The 23,902-nt window shown below is 36.5% G+C and overlaps 6 protein-coding genes and 1 pseudogene across 9 annotated transcripts in view; 4 read left to right on the top strand and 3 right to left on the bottom strand.

The window, feature by feature from the left end:
• The window catches only part of LOC104818065 (keratin, type I cytoskeletal 9), a 1,633-nt gene extending 937 nt beyond the window's left edge, over positions 1–696 (top strand). The window contains exon 2 of the mRNA XM_019203031.1: positions 3–696. Coding sequence (XP_019058576.1) covers positions 3–562 — 560 coding nt within the window. The 3' untranslated portion in view covers positions 563–696. The remainder of the gene's footprint in view (positions 1–2) is intronic.
• LOC104818066 (nuclear/nucleolar GTPase 2) lies at positions 606–3,647 on the bottom strand. Of its 3 annotated transcripts, none has more exons than XM_010547511.2 (11): positions 3,331–3,647; positions 3,072–3,205; positions 2,837–2,966; positions 2,601–2,764; positions 2,415–2,516; positions 2,205–2,309; positions 1,926–2,054; positions 1,702–1,842; positions 1,417–1,517; positions 1,257–1,314; positions 606–1,147 (listed from the first exon to the last, which is right to left on the bottom strand). In XM_010547511.2, exons 1-11 carry the CDS (start codon positions 3,563–3,565, stop codon positions 749–751), a joined length of 1,698 nt encoding a protein of 565 aa, XP_010545813.1. In that variant the 5' UTR covers positions 3,566–3,647; the 3' UTR covers positions 606–748. The 3 variants fall into 3 exon arrangements, with proteins under 3 accessions (XP_010545813.1, XP_010545814.1, XP_010545816.1); XM_010547512.2 differs by having other exon boundaries at positions 3,072–3,162; positions 3,331–3,409; XM_010547514.2 differs by lacking the exon at positions 3,331–3,647 and adding an exon at positions 3,256–3,278 and having other exon boundaries at positions 3,072–3,162.
• A 2,971-nt stretch (positions 3,648–6,618) lies between these two features.
• LOC104818063 (ultraviolet-B receptor UVR8) lies at positions 6,619–9,900 on the top strand. 2 transcript variants are annotated; one of them, XM_010547508.2, is made up of 7 exons: positions 6,619–6,845; positions 7,040–7,725; positions 7,959–8,171; positions 8,261–8,371; positions 8,467–8,835; positions 9,062–9,169; positions 9,363–9,900. In XM_010547508.2, the coding sequence occupies exons 2-7, from the start codon at positions 7,387–7,389 to the stop codon at positions 9,687–9,689; spliced, it is 1,467 nt and encodes a 488-aa protein (XP_010545810.1). In that variant the 5' UTR covers positions 6,619–6,845; positions 7,040–7,386; the 3' UTR covers positions 9,690–9,900. The 2 variants fall into 2 exon arrangements, with proteins under 2 accessions (XP_010545810.1, XP_010545811.1); XM_010547509.2 differs by having other exon boundaries at positions 6,619–6,938.
• A 1,293-nt stretch (positions 9,901–11,193) lies between these two features.
• On the top strand, positions 11,194–12,426 carry LOC104818061 (stem-specific protein TSJT1). Its single transcript, XM_010547505.1, has 4 exons — positions 11,194–11,474; positions 11,558–11,801; positions 11,887–12,007; positions 12,109–12,426. Exons 1-4 carry the CDS (start codon positions 11,260–11,262, stop codon positions 12,297–12,299), a joined length of 771 nt encoding a protein of 256 aa, XP_010545807.1. The 5' UTR covers positions 11,194–11,259; the 3' UTR covers positions 12,300–12,426.
• Positions 12,404–14,681, bottom strand: LOC104818062 (ribosome biogenesis protein BRX1). Its single transcript, XM_010547506.2, has 8 exons — positions 14,479–14,681; positions 14,232–14,373; positions 13,761–13,839; positions 13,476–13,600; positions 13,251–13,352; positions 13,076–13,144; positions 12,879–12,977; positions 12,404–12,695 (listed from the first exon to the last, which is right to left on the bottom strand). Exons 1-8 carry the CDS (start codon positions 14,679–14,681, stop codon positions 12,564–12,566), a joined length of 951 nt encoding a protein of 316 aa, XP_010545808.1. The 3' UTR covers positions 12,404–12,563.
• Positions 14,682–16,015: 1,334 nt separating this feature from the next.
• On the bottom strand, positions 16,016–17,618 carry LOC104818060 (annotated as a pseudogene).
• Positions 17,619–20,744: 3,126 nt separating this feature from the next.
• On the top strand, positions 20,745–21,422 carry LOC104818138 (toll/interleukin-1 receptor-like protein). The gene is made up of 2 exons (XM_010547594.1): positions 20,745–21,244; positions 21,335–21,422. Exons 1-2 carry the CDS (start codon positions 20,745–20,747, stop codon positions 21,420–21,422), a joined length of 588 nt encoding a protein of 195 aa, XP_010545896.1.
• The last annotated feature ends 2,480 nt before the right edge of the window (positions 21,423–23,902 follow it).

The following is a 23,902-nucleotide window of genomic DNA, read 5'->3' as shown; positions in this document are numbered from 1 at the left end:
AAGAGGAATGGGATCTGGTTATAACCGAGGATCGGGTGTCGGCATTGGAGAAGGGTTCGGGTCAGGAGGTGGCTCTGGTATCGGAATTGGAGAAGGATTCGGATCCGGACCTGTCGAACCGGAATGCGGTCCAGGCGTCATGGGACCCGGAGGAGGCAGTGGAATCGGCATAGGAATCGGACAGGGTGGAAGCGGAGGTTTTGGAGAGGGTATTGGACAGGGCGGGAGCGGAGGTTTCGGAGAGGGCATCGGTATTGGCTCGGGCGGCCCTACTATCCCGGGAGTATCAGTTCCCGGCTTCACGATCCCTGGTGTGGTTGTCCCCGGGACAACCATTCCCGGTTTCCAGATCCCCGGGGTCACAGTTCCAGGCATCGGAGGTTGCACTAGCTGTGCTCCAGTTTACACCCCGCCCTGCAGCGGGTACTGTCCGCCATATAACACAGCGCAGAACAAGCACGACTCGACAGACAAAACCACCACAACCACGGCCGAGAACGGTAATCATCAGATGATGGGAGAAGCTGACGCACCCATCTCGCAGCCAGAGATTCAAGTCTAACCTCCGCGGCGGACTTTGGGCGATGACGATGACACATACAAGATTCTAATAAACTCTCAAAATGTATTGTAATGGTGATTAATAAAAGCTTCGTCGGAAGTTTACAAACGAAGTGTCTTGAACTTTATGCATTACCACAGCGAAAATTTATCAGAAGCTACAAAAATCTGCAGTTGCAGTCTCCTATCAGTTCTCTTCTCCATTTTCGGAAGAGACTTCATCTTCCTCATCTTCGTTTCCCGACGACACTTCTTTAGCTTCCAGTTCGAGATGATCGGTCTCTTTTCCATTGTCCTTGGATTCAGGTGAGTGCTTAGCTTTGTCATCCTTGAGTTCATTCTCATCATAGAGGTCCTTTTGGACAGGAACAGTTTTCTGTTGTTGCGAAGACATGATGTTGGCGATGGCTTTGAATGCTGCGGTGGCTTGAGTGTTATCTGCTACGGCCTCATTGTCTAAACCATACACGGTGAGTTCTGAAGTTTCGGTTTCTTGCTTAGGAGGCGGGACAAAGAAAGGTATCCGACCTCTCTGCCAATCATGGAGTATCATCTTTGCTCCGGTCATCAGGTCAGCTTCCCCACCCTGTACATCATCATAATCATCATAACACGGTTTAACATACATGGTTTATTGCAACAAAAGCGCATCATAAGAGCCCACATGCCTATAAATTTATAGTATAGAAACACACCCTTAACAATTTGCCTGTTGCCTTGCATAGCTGAACCAGAAAGTCATTATCATCCTCCCTGAAAATTCATGGTGTGGGAAACTCGTAAGGTCGATTTAACGAAGAAACAGGCTTCTTCCGGAAAGTAGGAGCCAATGAAGAACACGAACAAGTAGCTCACCAGTCTTTAATTTTGTATGCTCTCTGCAGGTGCTCTTTTTTCACACGCTTCAGAACTTCTCCAATGTGTTCAGCTGCATCCTCCAGGTTTGTAACCCGCACCTGGATCCAGAATAACACAATATTTGCTGAAACCATAGAGAATCTGGATTTAGGTTTCAGATCAATTTGTTTTTTTTTCGCCGCAGCCATAAGAAACAGCAACAGGAATCATTTCCCATTGGAGAGATGTGAACATACATCATTCTTAATAATGGAAACGTAGACATGGATATGAGAAACATACCACACCCTTAAGAACAATATCTGTCTCAGTATCGCGGCTCTGGTAAACAACTCCAGGACAATCGATCAAGAATATCCTCTTAGTGAGTGTGATGTATTGCCAGACCTTGGTTTCCCCTGGAATGGGAGCAACCTTGCAAACCTGAGAGGTAGGAAATATGAAAAGGGATGCAGATTGGAAATATAAAGCTCTAGATATCAGAACTTAGTAAACGAGGGTCTTACGTTTTTAGTGCGTAAAGTGTTGATCACTGATGATTTTCCAACATTCGGGTACCCAACGAATCCCACCGATATGGCTTGCTTGTCACTTTTTAGACGTGCAAACTGCCTCAATACTGAGAGCAGAGAACCCTGAAAGGACAACCATTTCAGCAGCGGCAAATATCAGCTACACTGACAAAGCAGGCACCAAAAAAGTCAAAAAGCTGATACAAAAACTTCAAAGAAAAAAAAATCAAGAGTTCATAGGCGGCTCGAGACTATGGATAATGAGTGATGTACCTTTCCAAATGACTTATTGATGCTTGCATGAAATGCTAGAGTTGGATATTCCTTAGATAACACCCTCAACCATCCTTTTGTAGCCCAAGCCGGCACAAGATCACACTTCGAGGAAAAGAAAACACAGAAATCCAAATAGGGTTAGCATGAACAAGAATAGGCAGGCACGTTCATACAGCCGGGTTTTGAAGAGAAAAAAAAACAGCCAACCTTGTTCAACAAGAGAATCATGTGTTTGTGCTTGTGATGCTCTTTCAAAGTTTTTTCTAAGTGGTAACACCTTGTTCCTTGTGGATCCCTAGCATCCAAAACCTGAAACACAAGAACAAGTGAGTTTAGAAAATAAAACAAGGATGGTTCTGCAATGGACTGAGTTCTTAGTTAGAGACATCGTACCTGGACAACAACATCTGAAGAGTCTATGACTTTGTACAGCTCACCCCATATGCGTTTGCTCTGGCCCTTTTCAAACATGGTGTGCCTGACCAGGTCCCTGAACCCGTCTTCTTCTTCTCCTTGTCCAGAAGAAGTACTCGCTCCATACTTCTGCTCATATGCATCTTCCAAGAAGGAAAAGCTATGTCATAACTCAAATATCTAACTAAAGATTGATGTTCAAACATTATATTCACCTTGAGACTCATCTGCCTTCTTCACCAATGCTTCGTAGTCAGAAGCCACAAGCTTCGGGCGTTTCCTTTTGGTCTTCGGTCCAAATGCATCTCCGAAGGGCTCCATATCAAGGAGGTGAACTCTTGATTGCTACAGAACAACCAAAAACCCACACCCGAAAGAGAAAAAAAAATGAAGAATTTAGACAAGGAGCAGAGTTTCCGACGGTCTAGTTCGACAAGACAAAGCCTTTACCTTTCGGTGATCAGATAAAAGGGAGAGAGGCAACTTCTTCTCCTTCAAGATCACATTGTAATTACTTGACATCCTACTTTGCAGCTCTTCCCTGAAAAATTCCAGCTCTTTCTGATTCACAACTCGCGTATTGCCTACCCAAAACATCAAATACCCGAAATTGAAGTCCGGTGAAGACGCATACAAATCCATGGAGTATCCTCTTCGATTCTAACAATATGAATCGAAGAAAAAACACCCAATTGACTCAAAGACGCACCAAACCATCTCCGATCGGGTTGAATTCTCGTGTTCGGCAACTCCTTCGACTGGAACTCGTCGCTGACGATTTTGCCGCCGGTGTCGCGCGTCGGCCTGGTGTTGTACATCTTCAGCCGCCGGACGGTGGCGGCGCTACGGCCATTGCCGCTCTTCTTCTTCCCATCTGAACGATTCGCGTCGAGCGAATGCTTCGGTCTCCCGGAAACATTAGCTTTCTTCTCCCTCTTCACCATTTCGAGTTTCTCTCTCCAATGCTCGATCAGAGAGAGAGAGAGACGGTTGCTGGCTCGCTAGGGTTTTTGACGATTAATCAGAAACGACTTGAAATGAGAATTGCGGGTTTGGGGTCTCCTGTTGACTTTTATTATGGGCTTACTCTCATGTCGTAGGCCTAAATAAGACTAACGATTTAGTTTGGCCCATACAATAAAATATTAGCAAAGTTCGCAATTAATTCAGCAATATATTTTCAGTTAAATAAAATATTTCTTTTAACTGAATTCGAATATAATCTAAATTCCTTTCACTATTTTAAATAAACAAGAAACCTTAATTTTCACCGTATAAAGAGCAATACTAGGGGTGTTTGATAACATGTAAATAACATTATATTTTAATTTAAGATATCTATCGAGTTTTACGTTATTTATACATTAATAGATATCATTTGTACAGTTTTACTTCGATTTCGTTGTTTATATTGTTTTGCAGGAAAATTGGAGATTTGAGTTTAAACGACGCAATTTCAAGAAAATCGAATGGAAAACAAATGAGTATAAAATTGGTCTGGTTTAATAAAACAAAAAACAAAAAAACACAAGATCGCGCGATCGTTGTTACGATCGCACAATCGAACATATACATAATACACGATATAATAATATATGTTAGTGAATATAATATATATATATATGTTAGTGGAAATATATATAATAATATATATGTTAGTGGATATATATAATATTATAATATATATATGTTAGCGGATGTATATATATTATTATATAAATATGTGTATATGTGTACGTTATTTATATTTGCATATTATATATATATATATCCGTATATATATTAGATTTATGTATGGATATGTTTTTATATGTATAATAGATATATACATCTAATACATGTATGTATATGTGTATTATGTATAATATATATGTATATAATATATTGTAATAATAGTAGTAACTCAACGATCGAGCAATTGTTATTCACAATCGCACGATTGTTTTTAACCTCCACCGGACCCACGTACTCACAAATGGCCAAACAAGAGTGCACAATTGTTTTATCGGCCGACAAAAAAAACAGACTTTCCTTGATTTGCGCTGAGCTAAAAGAAAGGAGACAACGATGTTCACTCGAGCGGGCATTCATTAAAAGGAGAAGTAGAGGATAGAGCCAATTTATGTAAATTTTTATTTTTGTTTAAAAAGCAGGGAGTTGCACAAACGCAAGAGAACTTGAATTGAGAGAAGCAAAACGAACACATCCGACGAAGAAAGGTCCATTAGTTAAGAACTTCTTCTCCACTCCATTTTCCATGCATTATATCCATCATCGATAGTCGTAGTATTTTATGATAATATGTCTGTATAACTCCTAAGCCTCTCTAACTCTCTCTATTCTTTCTCTGGGATTTTTCCGTGCGATATCTTGTTATTCTCTCTGGTTGTGTTTGTGTGTTGAACTCCCGTCATGAGGTTTTGAATTTAAATTTGTATTAAGGATTTATTTATGTGTGGGTATTTTGATTATTACTGGTTTGATATTTGGTTTGAGTGAATGATTCTTAATATATCAATTCTTGCTAATCACTTGAATTGTATGATTTTAGGGTTTAATTTACATAGTGATATGAAATTAAACCTGGAAACTATTTACCCGAATAGACAAAACTTGCATCAGAAAATAGAGATATCATCTAGAAAAGGTGACATATAGATGATTATCACTATTGGAAAATAAAAGAATTTGTCTAGAAATTATGATAGGAATCTCCATGCTTTTAGAATCTTCAATCTATTAGGAATCGAGAGATCGGTAGATTGTAGGTGTCTAAGAAGAGAGGTGAGACCCGAGAGGGTAATCTTCGATAAATGACCTTGAATTTTCCAAACCAAGCCAGTGAAATGATAAGTAACCCGTAAAAATAATTCTTATACAACCTAGAATTCTTAGACCCATGATATCTATCTTCCATATATATATCCACCCTTTACATTTCCTGCATTAGGATTTAGTGTCACCACCACCACATTATCGCCACCGACCGAAACCGAGTAGAAAATCCAAACCGCATAGCTAGTGAGTGTGTTTATTTGTGTTCCGGTGATTCCCGACGAGTCCCCAGAGTTCGACCCTAGGTACTATAACTGACCCGTATGCTTGCGGAAGTCGTGTCTAGGAAATTAAAACTAGATAAATCCGAACCTAGTTCGCGACGCATCAGTGGGCACGGGTCGGATACCCCCAATTTTTAGAAAACCCTGTCTCGTCTTCATTACCACGGGTTTTACAAAAATATTATCTCAATCTTGGCTTCATAAAATCCGGGTACTTGTAGTTCGGGTTTAATGAGATTCTCGGTTTTGTACTCGCGGGTACCCGGACCCATACGATTTATAAAATTTTGAACTATAAAATGATAGATATAGAAAATACAAATGAGAGAGGTCAAAGTATAAAGAGAAAAATTCACGATGAAGGAAGATGAGTAAAATTTTGTGAGATAGATGAATGGTTGATTCGGTTACATAGAATGAGATTTGGAATGATGAAATGTATAGAAAGGTTTAGAACATAAAAAAAATTGAACTAAAATAAAAGTATTTTAATAAATAATAAGAATAATTTAGACAAAAATATTATATATATAAAGTATATTTTAGATTTTTAACAAATATATCGGGTACCCCGGGTACCCTTTGTAAAATAATTGAACCCCCATTCGGACTCGGGGGTCGAAAATTTAGTCTTATTAATACTCGATCTCATCATCGTTAATATTCGAGTATCCTTTATTCGGGTACTTGTTAAACCAGGTACCTCCAAACCCCCGGGTTACGGGTTAAAACGCTCAGCCCTAACGTTATGAACACTTAAATCTTTATACAATTTAATTAGGGGGGAAAACCTTTTTAAAGGATTGGAAACGAGAAACAAAAGAGTACCCTTCATAAAATAAAATAAATTAAGACATCAAATATTTGTTTACCAATAAAAAGACAAATTAAAGATTATGGCAATAAGAAGTGCAATAAAATATTGAAATCAGCAAAGAGCAGCTTCAACACGACCAAGCCCAAGATTCTTCTGTCTCTCTCTGACAGGGAGGAAATGTCGCCATAGAAGAAGCTTCACAAACAATTCTCTCTCTCTCTCTTTTGTTCACACGATTTCTTCTCAATTATATATTTATATATTATAGCTTCATTTCTTTAGTGGGAGATTTCCGTGGATTTCAATTCGGCTCCGAAAAAGTCAAGAACCTCTTCTTTTGCTTTCCAGGTAAGTATTTCTCCCCCATTTAAGCTCTCTTCCTTTTTGGGGGGTTTCATCTCGATTTCTCGCTCTTGCCCTAGTTTCGATTTCCGCAGCACGGTATCAGTTCCAACCTTTCTCCAATTCCGCTGCTAAATTCTGGGTCTTGTTTCGGTTGATTGGTGGTGATGCTTTCTGCTTTTCTGGGGAAACTTTTGCAGGGTATTTGGAAGAATTATTTGGCGATCTGATCCATCTCATGATTAGTCTTCGATCACCGAATCGACGAACCGTGAAATTCGCATCTAAAACTCCGTTCTTCTATTCGATCACCTACCTCTTTCTGCCGTCCGACGTGTTCTTTATACGTTACTTCAATTGCTCTAGATTTCGCCTAAAAATTTGACCCTTTTGCGTTACCGATCCCTTAAAGCTCGAATCCCTGTCCCTACAACATCTCGTAGCTGCAAGTTCCTCAAATTCAGTGTTGTTCAGTTTGATTCGACCCTTTTGTTTTGTGGTGAATACACAAGAAGTTTGTGCTGGAGCGTTTTTAGAAGATAAAGAAATGGCAGACAGGTTTAGGTTGATTTCGTTTGAGGATCTTCCTTCCCATTTGGTCTTGGAGGTATTGACATCTGGTCGGCTTAGTGCATTAGATCTTGTCAGACTCGAAATGACCTCCAAGATTTTCGGAGTGAGCCACGGGTTATACCCTTTGAAATTCCGGTCGCTCGTGGATTTCGCGGCAGCTCAGCTTTGCTCCGTGAATCCTATCTATGCCGGGATGAGTTTGGATAGTCGGAAAGAGCTCTTTGCCCGTTGCGATGGCAACTGGAAGCGGCTTTTGGGGTTTCTGCAGTCGGTTGAAATGGCCTCGGATATGGTCGAAACCTCCACAGGCAATGTAATGCTTTCACCTGTAAACCCGATTTCATAATTTTGAATATCTCATACAATGTAGTTGCAGTTCATTTATCAGTCACTTAGTATATGATATTCTGGTAGTTCCTGCAATGAGATGTTCTTGCTAAGTATGAATTCTATATGGTTTCTTGATTTAGAAAGTTCTAGGATGAATTTTGATCTGTCTTTCCTGCATAATCTGATCCATGACCGTCTTTTTTTCGGTTTATGCAGATGCAAATCACGACGGGGAGATACCACACGCTGCTAATATGCAACTCCAAGGTTTATTCATGCGGTTCGAGTTTGTGTGGGGTTCTTGGTCATGGACCCGAAACTACTCAATGCGTTGCATTTACGCCCATTAGTTTCCCGTTCCCGTCGGCCCAAGTCGTTCATGTCTCGGCCTCCCAGAATCATGCTGCTTTTGTATTGCAATCCGGAGAGGTTTGATGTTTTATTATCTTTTCACGAGAAGTCTGTCTTAAGATAACGTAATCGCTAATCAAAGATCTCGTGATCATTATCGAAAACAGGTCTTCACGTGTGGGGATAACTCGTCGTTCTGTTGCGGCCATGGGGATACTATCCGCCCGGTATTTAGGCCAAGGCTTGTTGAAGCTTTGAAAGGGATTCCTTGTAAGCAGGTAAAAAAGATATAATATCTTCGTTTTCTCGTATAACTCGATATATACGAATAGTAGTATTTCTCCCGAACATCGACAAAATCACGTAATGACAGGTCGCCGCTGGGCTGAACTTCACGGTGTTTCTGACGAGGGAAGGGCGTGTGTATACGTGCGGAACAAACACGCATGGGCAGCTTGGCCATGGAGACACACTGGACAGACTGACACCGAAAGTGGTGGAACAGCTAGAGAGCATTGGCTCGGTGGTGCAAATTGCCGCTGGGCCGAGCTATGTATTGGCTGTAACCGAGAATGGATCGGTTTACTCGTTTGGGTCTGGTTCTAATTTCTGCCTCGGACACGGAGAGCAGCATGACGAGTTCGAGCCACGAGTTGTTCAGAGCTTTAGAAGAAAGGGTTTGCACATAATCCGTGTCTCTGCAGGCGATGAGCATGCCGTTGCTCTTGGCTCCAATGGTCATGTAAGTTCTATACCCCTAGTAGGGCTTCGTTGAAAGAACCCGAATTATTTGTACCCGACTCGACCTGCGGGTTGGGACCCATCGGATACCCAGAGATGAGACCCAAGATCGGGTAATAGTATTGGAAAACCTGAAATTTCGGGTTTGGGTATGGATACGAAAATGTTATTGTATATATACTCGTTTTAACCCGTTATTTTATTGTTCTGTACAATCTCTCGTATAGGTATATACGTGGGGAAAAGGTTACTGTGGCGCTCTCGGGCACGGGGACGAGAACGACAAGACGATCCCGCAGTGTTTGCAGAATCTTAAGAACCACCTCGCTGTCCAGGTTAAGTTTCCGACATTTTCCCCTCGTCTCTATTTCTGAATATGATCCAAACGTTATATATCTTTTCGTCGTTTCTAAAACATTATCAAATACGTCGGATTAAGTTCATTCGACAAAACAAATAGGAACCCCGACTCCGACTCCGACTGAAACTAACGGTTCCCGAATAATGTAATTCGACGTCGATTTGTAGGTATGTGCAAGGAAGAGGAAAACCTTTGTTCTGCTGGAAGGGGGATCGGTGTATGGATTCGGATGGATGGGATTTGGAAGCCTCGGATTCCCAGACAAGGGAGTCTCCGACAAGGTTCTCCGACCACGAGTCCTTGAGTGTCTCCGACCACACCGTGTCACTCAGATCAGCACCGGCTTGTACCACACAGTCGTCGTCACCCAGCGAGGACGCTTGTTCGGGTTTGGAGACAACGAACGGGCTCAGCTCGGCCACGACTCGCTCCGTAACTGCCTCCGACCCACTGAAATATTCCTCCATTGCGGCCGCGGCAGCGGTAGCGGCTAAACTCAATCAACTAGACCGGACCGGACCGGACATCAGTTTTAACTGTTCGTGTGTTAACTTTGTTGGTGTGTGTTTTTGTACCGTTGGGACCAATTTGATTGCATGAGACTTCGTTTTTTTTTTTTTAAATACGTTTTCGCTTATTACTTGTCAGTGGCTTCTTGGTGAATGCCCTTGAAGAATTTTTAGATTTACTGGATTTTCCACATTCGCCCCACACCTTTCAAATATTTCCAAAATATCCCCAACATTTCTGCAAATGTGATAATGGTATAATGGGCTGAAAAATGGGCTGTAAAGAAACCCAAAAGTAAAATGGGCCTATCATATATTTTTATCCAATTTTGGGCCCATTACAAATTTAAATACATTAAAGTTCTCGAAAACCTTCGCCCACAGATCTCACGGAAACAGAGAGCTATTTTCTGGTCAAACACAATTTTTTTATATAAAGAAATTTTCATCTTTTTTTTTGGATAAGAAACCATATCTTCAATCTTTTTTTTTTTTTAATCTTTCTCGTAGATGGTGATGCGGCGACGCGTGAATTAAATTGACAATATTCTCTTTATTTGGATAAGGAAATAATACAATGTTCTTGATTTTTTTTTCATATTATTTTTAACATTGATTTTTGTATGTCTTACCATAATCTATGATCAAATGGATGGAATGGAGTTGTCAATAGGCGACTCGCCTCTACCCTTTAATTTAATTGGTCAAATATAAATCACAAAATACCATAAAACAAAATGATAATCAATTTACATTAATTTATTACTCTTTTATCTGACGTGGCACATTATCCATGATATAATCGCTTTTTTTTCTTCTAAGCGCCATATAATTGTAAAGGTTAAGACCTTTATTAGTTATAAAATATTGGATTAACATTGGCATAAAATATTATTAGATTGCTAAACTGATACAATTTACCTCTGAAAAAAATATCAATGAAAATTCTACATCCCGGAAAAAAAACGTTCTTTTTAAATTTTCTTCTTTTTTTCTACATGATAAATTAGATTTATATTTTGAATTTAGTTATTTTTTATTTAAATATATTCATTCAATTTTTAAAAAAATATTATAAGTATATATATTCGTTTGAAATTTGTTTGGAGATTATGTTTTAAATCTATTTTAAAAAGATATTATAAAATATATTCAGAGTGAAACGATATAAAATATGATTACATTATTTAATTCACTTTTAACATATAAATCAAAATTATCACTCTGACGACAAATTTGATCAGATCTAATTTCACATAGAAGAGGATCCCACGTCGATACGAAATAAGTGAATCCATTTATTACTAAAGATACCCAATAAAAAATATTCTTTAAAAAAAAAAAAAAAAAAAAAGAAATAGAAATGGATAAGACCACGTTGAAGTCCGGGAACTCTTATCTGATCACAGTCATATCCACGTCGGTATAATTTATTATAAATTTTCTTTTTCACCCCCAAGAAAGCTATAAATACCCTCTGACCCAACAACTTTTACTTCACAACCAAAACACTTCAACACTTTTTTTTAGACAGAACATCATTTAAAAAAAAAACATGTTGGCGATATTTCAGAAGGCGTTTGCTCATCCGCCGGAGGAACTCAATTCTCCGGCGTCTAAATTCTCCGGCAAGGCCGCGAAACTTCCCGGCGAAACCCTCTCCGATTTCCTCTCCCGCCACCCGGAAACCGCTTTCTCCATGAGCTTCGGCCAAGCCGCGTCTCTCGCCTACGTCCGTCCCGACCGAACACGCTTCTCGCTTCACCAGAGGTAACACATCACAGATCACGATTCCATCGATCTCGTCTCGAAAAACCCGTGTCTCGATCCCTGATTCTTGACATTTTTTTCAGGTTGTTCTGTGGAGTAGAAGGAATCTACTGCTTGTTCCTCGGAAGATTGAACAACCTCTGCTCGTTGAACCGGCAGTACGGACTTTCCGGGAAAGTTTCGAACGATGCGATGCTCGTGATCGAAGCTTACCGTACTCTCCGTGACCGTGGGCCTTACCCAGCAGATCAGGTCCTTAGGGATCTTGACGGAAGCTTCGCTTTCATCATCTACGACACCCAGACCTCCACTGTTTTCGCAGCACTGGTACTTTCACATTGCAAAAAAAAAGGTGGAAACTTTACTTTATAAACATGTCGATTTTTCTGATTCCGCCATGTTTCTGAAACAGAGCTCTGATGGAGGAGTGAATCTCTACTGGGGTTTAGCATCAGATGGATCTGTAGTGATCTCCGACAATCTCGATATCATAAAGCAAGGCTGTTCTAAATCCTATGCTCCTTTCCCGACTGGTAAAACACATCAGATACTAGGAAGAACACATAGCAAAAGTCTGCCATCACCATAAAACTCGTGAGATCTGAAGTGGATGTGTTGTGTCTGTGTATTGCAGGGTGTATGTTCCATAGCGAAATCGGGCTTAAGAGCTTTGAACATCCAACGAACAAGATGAAAGCGATGCAGAGGATTGACAGTGAAGGCGTTATCTGTGGAGCAAATTTCAAAGTGGATGTGTATTCGAAGACAAACAGTATCCCAAGAAGAGGAAGTGAAGCCAATTGGGCTCTCGCAAACTCACGTTAGCATCTCAGGGGAGATGACTAACACGAGTTTTAATTTTATGTTTCATTGTTCTTGTTCTGTGGTTTTGTTTCACCTTTGTCCGTTCTTGTAAGAATACCCTGATGAATAAAAAAAATCTCTTTTTTTCCCTGAAATACAAGAGAATACATGAACTCTGTTGGGCAATCCTGTAATTTGTAAGAATGCAAATGATTGATAACAAGTGTTTTTGAAGCTGGGAAGAAAGATTATAGTTAAAGAACAGAAGACAAAAATGTGGATCATTCAATCCTTCCACATGTCTGCAAACTCATCAGGCTCCAATGGGTTTGATAGCTCATGCATCTTCCTCCTCGTCTTGGCCTTTACTTTCTTAGCAAACTTCCCTGCTTTGTTTCTCTTCTCCATTGCTCGGATCTCAAGGGATTTAGAGAAAATTAACATGTCAGAGAAGGTATATGATCCATGAAGGTGAATCAGAAATGTGAAAAATAAGTTTTCAGAAGCAGATTATGCCCTTTTTTATGTATTTATCCAATGGAAATGATTAGAAGTTTCAAGCAGATGGTACAGAATCGATTCGCATTCAAATCTGCATACCTGGTTTGGTGAGACATAAAATGGGTTCTCGTAGAGCGTTGGACCTCCAAAGCTGCCGCCGAAGATCTTAATTGGATTTAGACAAAACCTTGGACCGACCTGTTATAAAGATATATATATTTGTTCTAGTGAGAAACAGAAGGAGACAGAGCCCTATTTATGAATCATTTAGGTTTTTGCAAGTCTTGGACATAAACCTCAACAAGGGTCATCTTATCCAGTCCGCCTCGTGCAATCTTGTCTGATTCGTTATGAGGAACCGATATCTGTATCAGAGAGAACACACACATCTTAAAAGGTTAAACTAAAAGCTCCAAAGCTCTAACAAAGTTGGAACATTTGCTCTCTCTAAAATGCTATGTCTAAACAGACCTGGTAATTGCGGAACCATATATGGTCATCAACAATGGAGAAAACAAACACATGGTCATGGTAAGGTTTGGATTTTCTCTGTTCCTTTGGAGTTCCAAAAATCTGGTTAGAAAAAGATAAACCCATTAGGATATTATGAGGTCTGACTATAATTCCAAACTGGCGGAACCAACCAAGAATAGATAATAATAATCATTCAACAAGGAGTATGAGTATGGCAATGACCTGGATAAGCATCTCCTTCAAAAGCTTCCAGTGCACGTCTTTCTCGAAATTGGACGAGAATGTCAAGAGAGGGCGCGACCCTTTTAGATGATTTCCGGTGAGTTTAAGCTCCTCCATTGTGTGCACTTCACAATATCGGAAATGTTATACATAAACATTACTCAGAATACAGTAATATATAGCAAAACAGGAAATGGTTTGACCAAATGATAGTGGATGAACCACATTAGATCTAGCAGCTACGTAACTATAACAAAATTACAAGCAAGGAACAAGTGAATCTACCTGCATTAACCAAGAACTTCACAGACGGTCCTTCTGGAGACTTCACCATCCACAAGTATAGGTCTTGGTGCTTCCTACACTGAAAATGCGAAAAGGGTAATCGCAAACAAAAATCAAAAAATGAGAATCGATTCTTCAGAATAAACTAATAGGTTCCAAATCCCAGAATCGGTTCCAATACAAAATAATCCAGACAAATGACTCACAGAGCGTAGAAACAAAAACGCATTGATAAGCACAGACACAAGTTTTTTATGTAAACCACATAGACAAGTTGAACATATAAAAGATCCAAACTTCAACTTAAAACGAGAAGCTTTCATTAGTCATGCGAGTGCTCTGGCAACGTGATTGCAAATTAAATCCGAAATCAACGGGATGAATCAAAATTTTGATAAGCCATCTGACATCGATTAGAACATCAAAGATATTGTAAGGAGAAAAAAATACATAAAAAGATAGAAAATTTACCTCGAAAAACAAACAGGAAGAACAACCCTTGAGCTCGACAAGCTCATTCAAAGTCGCACCTTTGCTGCTCTTAGCCTCCACCTTACTATCCTTCTTACAGTGAGGCAACAGAGAGACCATGTTCAGCATCAGATGCCGGTACCTGCGAACAAAAACCCAGAAAAAAGAACTTCGATAGTTTCATGCCCAAAAACGGAACACCCAGAAACTAAAACAAGTAATCAAATCAAATCCCGACATAAATCACCTGAAATTGATCCGCCTGGAACAAGTGACGAGAACCTTCTCTTTGTTCCTGAATACAGACGAAGAGGAAGGGTCAGATTTCTCGGAGACTGCATCCTGATCTTTCCAACCCAACAGCGTTCTTTTGGGTCTCTCCGGAGCGGCATCGTTCTTCTTCTCCGGCGCCGGAGCTTCCGTTTCGCTGTGCTTTCGCTTCTTCCCCATTGTCGTCTTCGTGTAGAGAAATTGCTCGCTAGGGTTTTAGAAAGGGATTGCAACGGAAAAGCTCAAAACGACAACGTTTCCTAATTGTACAAGTAAATGAAACATAAACGGGTCGTATTTGCTTATGCCTTTTAGGCCCATAATATTTGTAGGCTCAATAGGTAACCCGGCCCGTTTATCATAATCGGATTTCACGATAATATGGTTAAAATTTTTAAAATATCTGATATTTACTAAAATTTATAAAATTATCTTCTAAAATCTAGGTTCGGATACCACCATGGATATTCATATGTATGAGATTAAAATTTTAAAACATAATATCTAAAATATTTGGATATATATGGATTCACATACTATAATTTTTTTTTTGGTAAAATGCAAAATTTATAAATACTATATAACGTTTATTATAAATACTATATATTTGGATATATACCAACGTTTTCCATTAGAGATTGGTGTATCAAAACGAGTCCGGTTCACGAGCCAGCTCGTAACTCGCCAGAAAACGAGCGAATTGAGCCGTGATTTTTCAGTTCATTTAAAAATGAGTCTGCGAATCAGTTCATTGAGTTCATGGCCGTAACGAGTTCGAGCTGGCGAGCCATACAACAAGTTGGATTTTTTAAAAAAATTAAATTAAATTTATATAAAAAAATTCTAACGTAACTTTATATTTCTCTTTTTTCTCATATAATTCATATGATATTCTAAATATCCTAATTATTTATCATGGCGATAATCGAAAATATTAAGTGAAAATCAGAGTATAAATATAAAAATATTATTGAAATATATTTTGTTACGATTATCTGTTGAAGACCAAATGAAGAAAGAATCCAAGATAGCATTCCACATGTCCAAGAGCATTGTCCTTTGCAATGCATGCATTGTACGTAAGTTGGATGAGACATTAGGCTTCTCCGCTAGTCCCGTTGGTTGAGCAAACCATGGGCCAGTGGTTGCCACCACGGTTGTTAATTTATTTTTTATTGAACCATTGTTAAATTATTTTTTCTATTTTTTGAAATCACGACTAACGCTTTCTTATGTAGTTTATTATATTGAAGTTTTATTTATTTTTTAGATATTTATTTTAATTTATCATTAAATTTGAAATAAATATTAATGAGCGATACGAGACGAGGTTTTTCTGGCTCGTTAGAAAATGCGTCTAACGAGTTGAGTCCAAAATGATCTGAATCAAATGAGCCGAACCAAAACTGATCCGAACTAGCTCGTTTGACACCCCTAATTAGAGGGTTACGAACATGTCCATGCTCACATATACTTCAACACATAAACAAACAAACAAACACATTTTGCCGATGACATCTTCAGAAAGACCAATACAAATGTATGTTACAAAAAAAATAAAAGCATAATCCAATAACATTATGCTCTAATGTGAACCGGATATTAAGAAACAAAAAACGAGATAATAGTTTTTATTTCATTTCATTTTCGTTATTCAATTAAATTCCTAATCAGTGGTCGGAGGGTGGTGGCCGGTAATCGGACAGGGCACGAGAGTAGGAGAGGTAATAGGAGAGAGAGACGACGGAAGTGAAGAGAGTGAAGACTGCTCCAGTGGCAAAGACTCCTTTACGGATGACTTGGCAGTTGATCGGGGCAACATCGAAGAAGGGTCTTTTGTACTTTGTGTGGTACGCATTTGTTATGGATCCGGCCACTAAGCATATCTCCGCTATCACGAAAAATATCCTGCCCAGTAGAAAGATTCGTTATATCTGTTTCGAACCCATCAATTGAAAACATTACAATTACACCCACTTAAAAATGGCTTTTTAACCAAGATCTGCGGGTTCTGGTACCCGATCTTATGGGTATCCCGGTCACAGGCACTCGCTATGATGAACGGGATCGAGAACGGGTGCAACAAGACCAAAAAACTCAGACTACACGACATCTGACATCGATTAGAACATCAAAGATATTGTAAGGAGAAAAAAATACATAAAAAGATAGAAAATTTACCTCGAAAAACAACGACGAGTTAACTCATATGTACGTGTATGTAAGAGTAAATTTTATTCTATGAGTCTACTATTCTAATGCATTTACAATATTATCTAGTTATTTTTAAATAAAATTACCAATATACTCCTAAAACTAAGTCAACGGAATTTTAGAAATTTTTATAAATTCGGGTATCATAATATTTATTTTCAACCGCGATACTTGGATCTCAAATCCAGAGATGAGGTCAAGACAATGTATCAAAAGTACGGGTACCCGCCCTAGCCAACCCCAATAGAAAACGAGTTAGGAAACCAACAAGAAGAAGAAAAAGATAAAGATCGTGATGAATATCGGTTTGATCCCTAGATTTTATGTATGAAATTCAAGATTTCATATGGTTATAGATTCATGTAGAATTGCATGGAACACCATTTAAATATCCGATTTGCGTAATACCATCAGAAAAGCGGACCATGTACAAGATTAAAAGACTATATATGTATGTATGGAGGAGATGAAAGGTGAGGTGGTGGTTGTACCAGCAGATAAGGAAGAGGACGACGGCGCAAGCCCTAGAGCCACCAGGGTGCCACAGCAGAAGCCCCGGCTGGCCGCCATAACTATGACTTGGCTTATCAACAGGAGCATGAACGCGCCTACTCCATAGCTTGTTGCTATGTCCGAATCGTACACACAGAACTGGTTCTTCTTCTCCTCGTCCACCTGAGGCTTACCCTGCGCAGACAATATCAGATAAATGGATAATGCCGCGAGGAATGCGGAAGAAGTTTAAAAGAACAGGAAAACGACAAAAGGGGAGAGGAGAAAGGGCAACTTACGACATTTCTTCTCTGCTCGGCGGCAATGGCCAATCCAAATGCTATCAGATCGATGATGATGACAGTGAAAACTAGGAGCTTCAACGCCATGAAAATGCTCTCTCTCTCTCTCTCTCTCGCTCTGCGAGCTTATGGTTACTGCTTTTATGTAAGAAAAAAAGAGAGAGAGATAAAATGACAAAATGTTTGGATATTAATTAAATTCAGACTTAATTACATATCTATTAATTAGATCTTTTTACAAATTAGACTATAAAGTTTTAAATAATAATATAGAATATTAGATATGACACCACTTTTTTTTGTCCAACAATACTATACGCTGAAATTATTTTCTAAGATAAAAAAAATAGCTGAATAATATTTATCAAATCCTTGATATTTTAAATTTTTTTAGTTAGTTAAAACGTCACCGTCTTGAGAAATTACCGAAGATATGGCGGCCCCAATGTCTACGGATTTAACCTGAAGCTGGTCGTCATGTACCATGAACCAATAAGAGCCGGACACGTCATCAATGAGATTTGGTCTCTGACAAGTCAAATGTTCAAGATCCCGGTCAAAGTTTTGTCCCATGATTACCATAATCTATCGATTTGATTAAATATGTGATTTTTTTTAACACTGCTTATTATAGTTATATAATTACCAAAAAAATAATTTAGATATGATTTTAACTGAAACAATCGAGAATTAATAATCTTTCTCTCTTTGTAAAATAATAAATCATAAGTTTAGAAGATTTTGTGGGATTTTGATGTGATTAAAAACTTCGATAAAAATATTCAAGTTTTAATATGAAATATATATTTACGTTGGAGATTTATGATTTAACAATCCTATAATATTTGTAGAATTTGGAATTGTGATGATTCATATAGTATTCAGATCAATTAGATCCGAGACAAATCAAATCTATATATATATAGATATATATATATATATATATATATTGAAGACTAACGAAAACTGTCGACCTGAAACATCTCAATTTGGATTCTCAATATATAACGCATACAAATCAAATAAACTAATTTAATTCTTGTCTATTAAGTTTCTTATTTTCGATTTACGTCAAATATATATTCGCATTTACCCAATAAATCAGACATTATACTCTTTCTTCTCATCCAAGAAACCGTTTTTTCTACGATTTTTCTTTTTATTCTTTTTCCAATTTTGATCTAACTTAGACTTTATTGGTTAAGAAAAAAATTTGTTTATTTCAACAACCAAAAAGATATGGACATAAAAATGTGCAAAGAATTAGATCAAATGCCATGATATTATTATTCGATCACATCAATTGTAGAAATTGTAGAAATTGAAATCGCATTTTATCAAAAAAATTGTAGAAATTGTTTCTTTGTAGTTTCTTTTCTTCCACTGGAATAATTTTATAAAAAAATCAAATAAAATTTAACATTATTTTGATTACAAAAAGAAACATCTCACTTCTAAATGCGACAAAAAAAATCCATAATTTATTGATAAAGATTAAATTTTTAAAAAAAATAATATAAAAATCGCAATCATCAGAGATAAGGATTGCAAGTTGCATTGATTACATGTAGTCATAAACTTTTTAACAGTGTTTAGTTTCAGTTTTCTATTGAAGAAACTTCTAAAGTAAAGTTCGTCGCTACCAAGTTTGAAGGGTTTTCTTGTTCTTTATTTTATGATTTTTTTTTATATTTGTTTGACATTTGAAATCAGAGAAATTTACGGTAGGGTTTAATTAGTATAGTTTAATATAATTTTCCCATATATTAATAACCTATTGACTATTTCTTGCACAATGGGTATGAAAGAAAACTACACCGTCTATTTATATTTATATTTATTGGAATACAAGAATAATTTTGAAAATGACAATTGTTGTGGAGCTATCCGAGTGTATGTATATATATCCCCTCTCCTTTCTATAAAGTTTCATCAAAATTACCAACGGAGATTCAACTTAATTAAAAAAATTCTTATTCTAAAATAAATCCCGACAAATAAAAATAATTACAAGGTTGTCTAAAATATTTTTTATAATCAGGAGGTCCATTGGACCTTCGGCCTACTTAGTTCTCTGTGTCCGGAATCAGTCTTAATTGCGTCTTTTTCTCTCCACCAGTAGAATCGAACTCAGAACCTTAAAGATGACTTTGTCACCTCTCAATCATTGGGTCACCAACTGTTGTCTGAAAATGTTTGTTTCTCTCTCGACACGAATCTTTTCAATGTGATATTTGTGGAAATTTTCTATGGCTCGTAGGTCAGTACAAACGAAATTGTCTATGAATTTCTTTACTCGTAAAACATGGATTTGTTATACTTTTATCATGTGGAAGGTACTTTGTTTATTTTAAATTTCTACTATAATGTTCGTATAAAATACATTAATTATGGCATTAACTAATTACTAGGTTCACAGTCGAGAAAAAACATTTTAAAATTCATAATTAAAATAAAAATAATCTATTACTAGTTTGTTTGTGCACAAACAATGTTATAATTGATCATTCGAACTAGAGACTCTTTTTTTAGCAAAATAAAAATAAAAATAAAGACTCCTCCATAAACCGTTATTCAAAAATCATACAAACGTTTATATATATATATATATATATATATATATATGTATGTATGAAGGTGTATAGATATTCTTTTGCGAGGGAAAAAGGACAAACCTTGGTCTTGCAACGATACACGTAGGAGTGAGAGAAACTTCTATTACAATTTCACTTAACTTGTTTGACGGGAGATAGTCAAACTAGTTTTGTCCGATAAAAATACACCTTAATAAGTTTTATTTTAATATAATGCACAGAAATGGTACGTAATTTTCCATGACCAATATATATATATAATTTTCTGCTACATTGAACTTTGTCTATAATTTACTTTAAGATATATTTTATTTAGCACCAATTAAGGATGTATCGACGTAATGAGCATTGATCGCTTCATGATTTCCATATGATTCATTTAAATAATTACATTAGAGAAACTCTAAATGCCAAATTTTGAAGTCCAAAGTATAATTCTTGAAACGGTCAAAAGTATAGTAAGCATTGTCTCTCGGTTCAAAATGTATTATGCGTAGTCTTGTATATTATTCTATTGTGTTCCCACCCACAAGAATTCCAAAACCCTTATAAATATACGCATGCACATGCACCATAAACACCTTCGCTGATCAAATCATCACATCTTCGAATAAAAAGAAGAAGAAGAAGAAGAAGAAAGCATGAAATCTAGGGTTTTCGACTTCTTGAAGCAATCAAGAACCGCGAACCGAAACAACCACTTGCTCAACCATATCGAAACCAAACCCAAAGATTTGTTCGATGTTTTTATCAACCATAGAGGGACCGACACGAAGAGAAACATAGCCTGTTTGCTCTACGACAACCTCTCGAGGAGAAACCTAAGGCCATTCTTGGACAACAAGAGCCTCAAACCCGGAGACAAGCTCTTCGATCACATCGATCGGGCTATCGTCTCTTCCAAGGTGTCCGTTGCCATTTTCTCCCCGAATTACGGCCAATCTTATTCCTGCCTTCACGAACTTGCCTTGATGATGGAGTCAAAGAAGAGGGTTATCCCCATCTTCTACGACATCAAACCGTCTCAACTTGACATTTTGATCGATAGAGATAGATGTTCCGAGGAGGTTATCGAGAGATTCAGATGGGCGCTCGATGAGGCAAGACATACCATCGGACTTACGTTTGATTCCATGAAGGGGTAATAACATAAAATCATATACTTTTTAACATTATAATTCATTATCTTGACATTATGATTCTTTTTTTTTATATCAATCTATATATTTAGGAACTTGTCAGAGATCGTGACAGTTGCTTCTGATATTGTCGTGGAGAGGTTGATGGAGCTTGAGGTTGAAGAGGACAATAATATGTAGAAGTTGCAATGCAAGACACTTCTCTCTACTATAATTTTTTCTCAAGGAATTCATTGTTTCCTTTTAAGCTTTTTGTTATTATTTCATGTATACAAAATTAATTTATCTAATAAAATAAGCCTGTTTATAGATACAATCCACAGTCATGCATAAGTATTATATGTATAATATATATATATATATATATATATATATATATCTTTTTCCTTATATGTTATTTAAAAAATGTATTTATGTTCTTATAATTAAAATTTCATTGAAACCTTTTATCTTAACTTGAACAAATCAACATCCAAACTAAAAACGTAAAAAGATATATATCGATGAAAAACCAATTACGTATTTAACTTCGATGAGATTGAAATGATTTGCAGTATAGTGAATGAGATTATGAGAGATCTTGTTCAACCTCCAAAAATATATCAATAAACTTTATATAAAAAAAAATATATGTAAGTTGATCTAGGAGTCCTAGCAAAAATAGAAAGAGGCCCATGGGAGGAAGAAAACAATGCTACTCAATTAATCTATTATATACTTTCTACATCTAATATACATATATATATATATATATATATAAGGTGGTCCAATAAAGAGGCCCAATAAAGCCCATTAGTAACGATTTTTTTTTATATATCATATAGTTTTACTTTCACAAGAAGAAACAAAAAAAAATTGTCTGAAATGGACATCTACGGGACGTGTATGAATGGAAAAATGGTTTTTCAATCGAAAAAAATCATATTTTTTTTATATGATTTTTACGACTTTCGAATAATATACGCATTCTACACGAATTGTTTGCATATAAATTCTATAATATTTTTTTTTTCTTGATAAAACAATATCAGTAAAAGGAAAAGATTCCACAACCAAAAATATAATACTGAATAATAACATATCATATTCCTACAACTTCCGGAGTGTAGGAAAGGGACAAAATCAAATTTATCCCAGAAATAAAGAACAAAAAATAATAATACGAAGCGACGTGTAGACTCTGAACACTCCCTAAAAAGAAGCTGATAAATACGACAGCGAAGAAAGTAGATGCCAGAATCTCCAGTTCGCTTTCGGACATGTCTGATGTGGGCCCTCACTCTGTCACCACGTGGCATTGGCCTCCACCCCAAATTAGATATTCCTCGTTTTCCTAATAGATAACCCATACACGTTAGTCAGGGAGTGTGTATTTTTTTATTTACTTTATAAAAAAAAATATATATATATTTTGAACTAATATGTTGTTTTTTTCTGCTCTTATTAATAAAATATCATATCGGTAAGCATAACGTGAACTCGGATAGTTTGTTATTATTGATTACGTCACGCGATTGCATCATCCACTGAAGTTTATGTAATTAATATTTTTCTAAAATATCAAGCCGTTTTCTAAATACCTAAATGTTTTTTAAGAAATATAACTATTACATATTTTATTTTAATATTTTTAATGCTGAATGAAAAATTATAGATAAACAATAATAATAATTAGATCTATAGTTTAATCACTTAATCGCCTTCGATTTTATAATATTTGTAGAATTTAGAGTTTGATTTTATAATTTATAAACTAAATTCTAGTAATTAATAAAAACTGAAAAATAATTATGTTCAAAATAACCTAAGAATGCGAATTTTGTTTGAATTTTTTAAAGATCGATGATCTTTTCATATAAAATTAAATTTATATTAATTTATTTTTGGAATTAATAGGCTTAGTTTGTTTTGAGTTTTCATGTCAAATTATAATGAAATAGGTGGAAATTTTTACTTAAAATTTGGTGTACTAGTATGTTATATACGCCCTTATTCACTGTTAAACTAGTTTTATAGTATACAATATATAAAGTTGATACACTTATATATATATATATATAATACTCCCAAGTTGCTTGAGGATTTATTAGGATTAAGATCGGTACATCTCTTATCTTATCATCAAAGTGCCTTTAATTAATTCAATTGTACTATCTAATCTTAAGCAATATTAAAACCATTAGATTAAAACCATTGGGAATTTTCTGTTGTATATTGATCAAAATGAAACATGTGCCTTAAATACAATTGGAGAAAAGAAAGAAACACCAAACCCTTTACACAAATCCTAACCAACTAAACCAAACCAAATTAAACTAAACCAACATTTAACCATAAATAAATATATTCTAATATTGTGTTTTTTTATTTGGTTTGCGTATATTTGGTTATGGACTCAATTATTAGTAGAATGACGAGATATATATTTTATACCTAGAGATATTAGGACATATATATATACAGAGCATACGTACTTATATTAGGAGGAGGTATCCATGTAAAATACACGATACAGTTATATATTATTTGGTGTAAATATTAAAAAACAACCGATTTAGTATATATGTTAACGATCTTGGGATAACAAATGCATACTCAATCAACGATATATATATATATATATATATATATATATATATATATATAAAACGAGTTTTCCA

This window comes from Tarenaya hassleriana, unplaced genomic scaffold, assembly GCF_000463585.1.
Source record: "Tarenaya hassleriana unplaced genomic scaffold, ASM46358v1 Cleome28, whole genome shotgun sequence".
Taxonomy (NCBI): Eukaryota; Viridiplantae; Streptophyta; class Magnoliopsida; order Brassicales; family Cleomaceae; genus Tarenaya; species Tarenaya hassleriana.
Note: the sequence above shows the minus strand (reverse complement) of the source record. Positions and strands in the feature narration are given on the sequence as shown.

Excerpts from the sequence above, each read along its gene's own strand:
- LOC104818061 (XM_010547505.1), top strand. The coding sequence starts at position 11,260 with ATGTTGGCGATATTTCAGAAGGCGTTTGCTCATCCGCCGGAGGAACTC. Across the intron at positions 11,475-11,557 it reads CGCTTCTCGCTTCACCAGAG|GTTGTTCTGTGGAGTAGAAG; the intron begins GTAACACATCAC and ends CATTTTTTTCAG. Across the intron at positions 12,008-12,108 it reads CTATGCTCCTTTCCCGACTG|GGTGTATGTTCCATAGCGAA; the intron begins GTAAAACACATC and ends TGTGTATTGCAG.
- LOC104818138 (XM_010547594.1), top strand. The coding sequence starts at position 20,745 with ATGAAATCTAGGGTTTTCGACTTCTTGAAGCAATCAAGAACCGCGAAC. Across the intron at positions 21,245-21,334 it reads ACGTTTGATTCCATGAAGGG|GAACTTGTCAGAGATCGTGA; the intron begins GTAATAACATAA and ends CTATATATTTAG.
- LOC104818063 (XM_010547508.2), top strand. The coding sequence starts at position 7,387 with ATGGCAGACAGGTTTAGGTTGATTTCGTTTGAGGATCTTCCTTCCCAT. Across the intron at positions 7,726-7,958 it reads TCGAAACCTCCACAGGCAAT|ATGCAAATCACGACGGGGAG; the intron begins GTAATGCTTTCA and ends CGGTTTATGCAG. Across the intron at positions 8,836-9,061 it reads CTCTTGGCTCCAATGGTCAT|GTATATACGTGGGGAAAAGG; the intron begins GTAAGTTCTATA and ends TCTCTCGTATAG.
- LOC104818066 (XM_010547511.2), bottom strand. The coding sequence starts at position 3,565 with ATGGTGAAGAGGGAGAAGAAAGCTAATGTTTCCGGGAGACCGAAGCAT. Across the intron at positions 2,517-2,600 it reads CTTCAGATGTTGTTGTCCAG|GTTTTGGATGCTAGGGATCC; the intron begins GTACGATGTCTC and ends CTTGTGTTTCAG. Across the intron at positions 1,315-1,416 it reads GCATACAAAATTAAAGACTG|GGAGGATGATAATGACTTTC; the intron begins GTGAGCTACTTG and ends ATGAATTTTCAG.
- LOC104818062 (XM_010547506.2), bottom strand. The coding sequence starts at position 14,681 with ATGGGGAAGAAGCGAAAGCACAGCGAAACGGAAGCTCCGGCGCCGGAG. Across the intron at positions 13,353-13,475 it reads TGAAGGAGATGCTTATCCAG|ATTTTTGGAACTCCAAAGGA; the intron begins GTCATTGCCATA and ends TTTTCTAACCAG. Across the intron at positions 12,696-12,878 it reads TTTATGTCTCACCAAACCAG|ATCCGAGCAATGGAGAAGAG; the intron begins GTATGCAGATTT and ends AAATCCCTTGAG.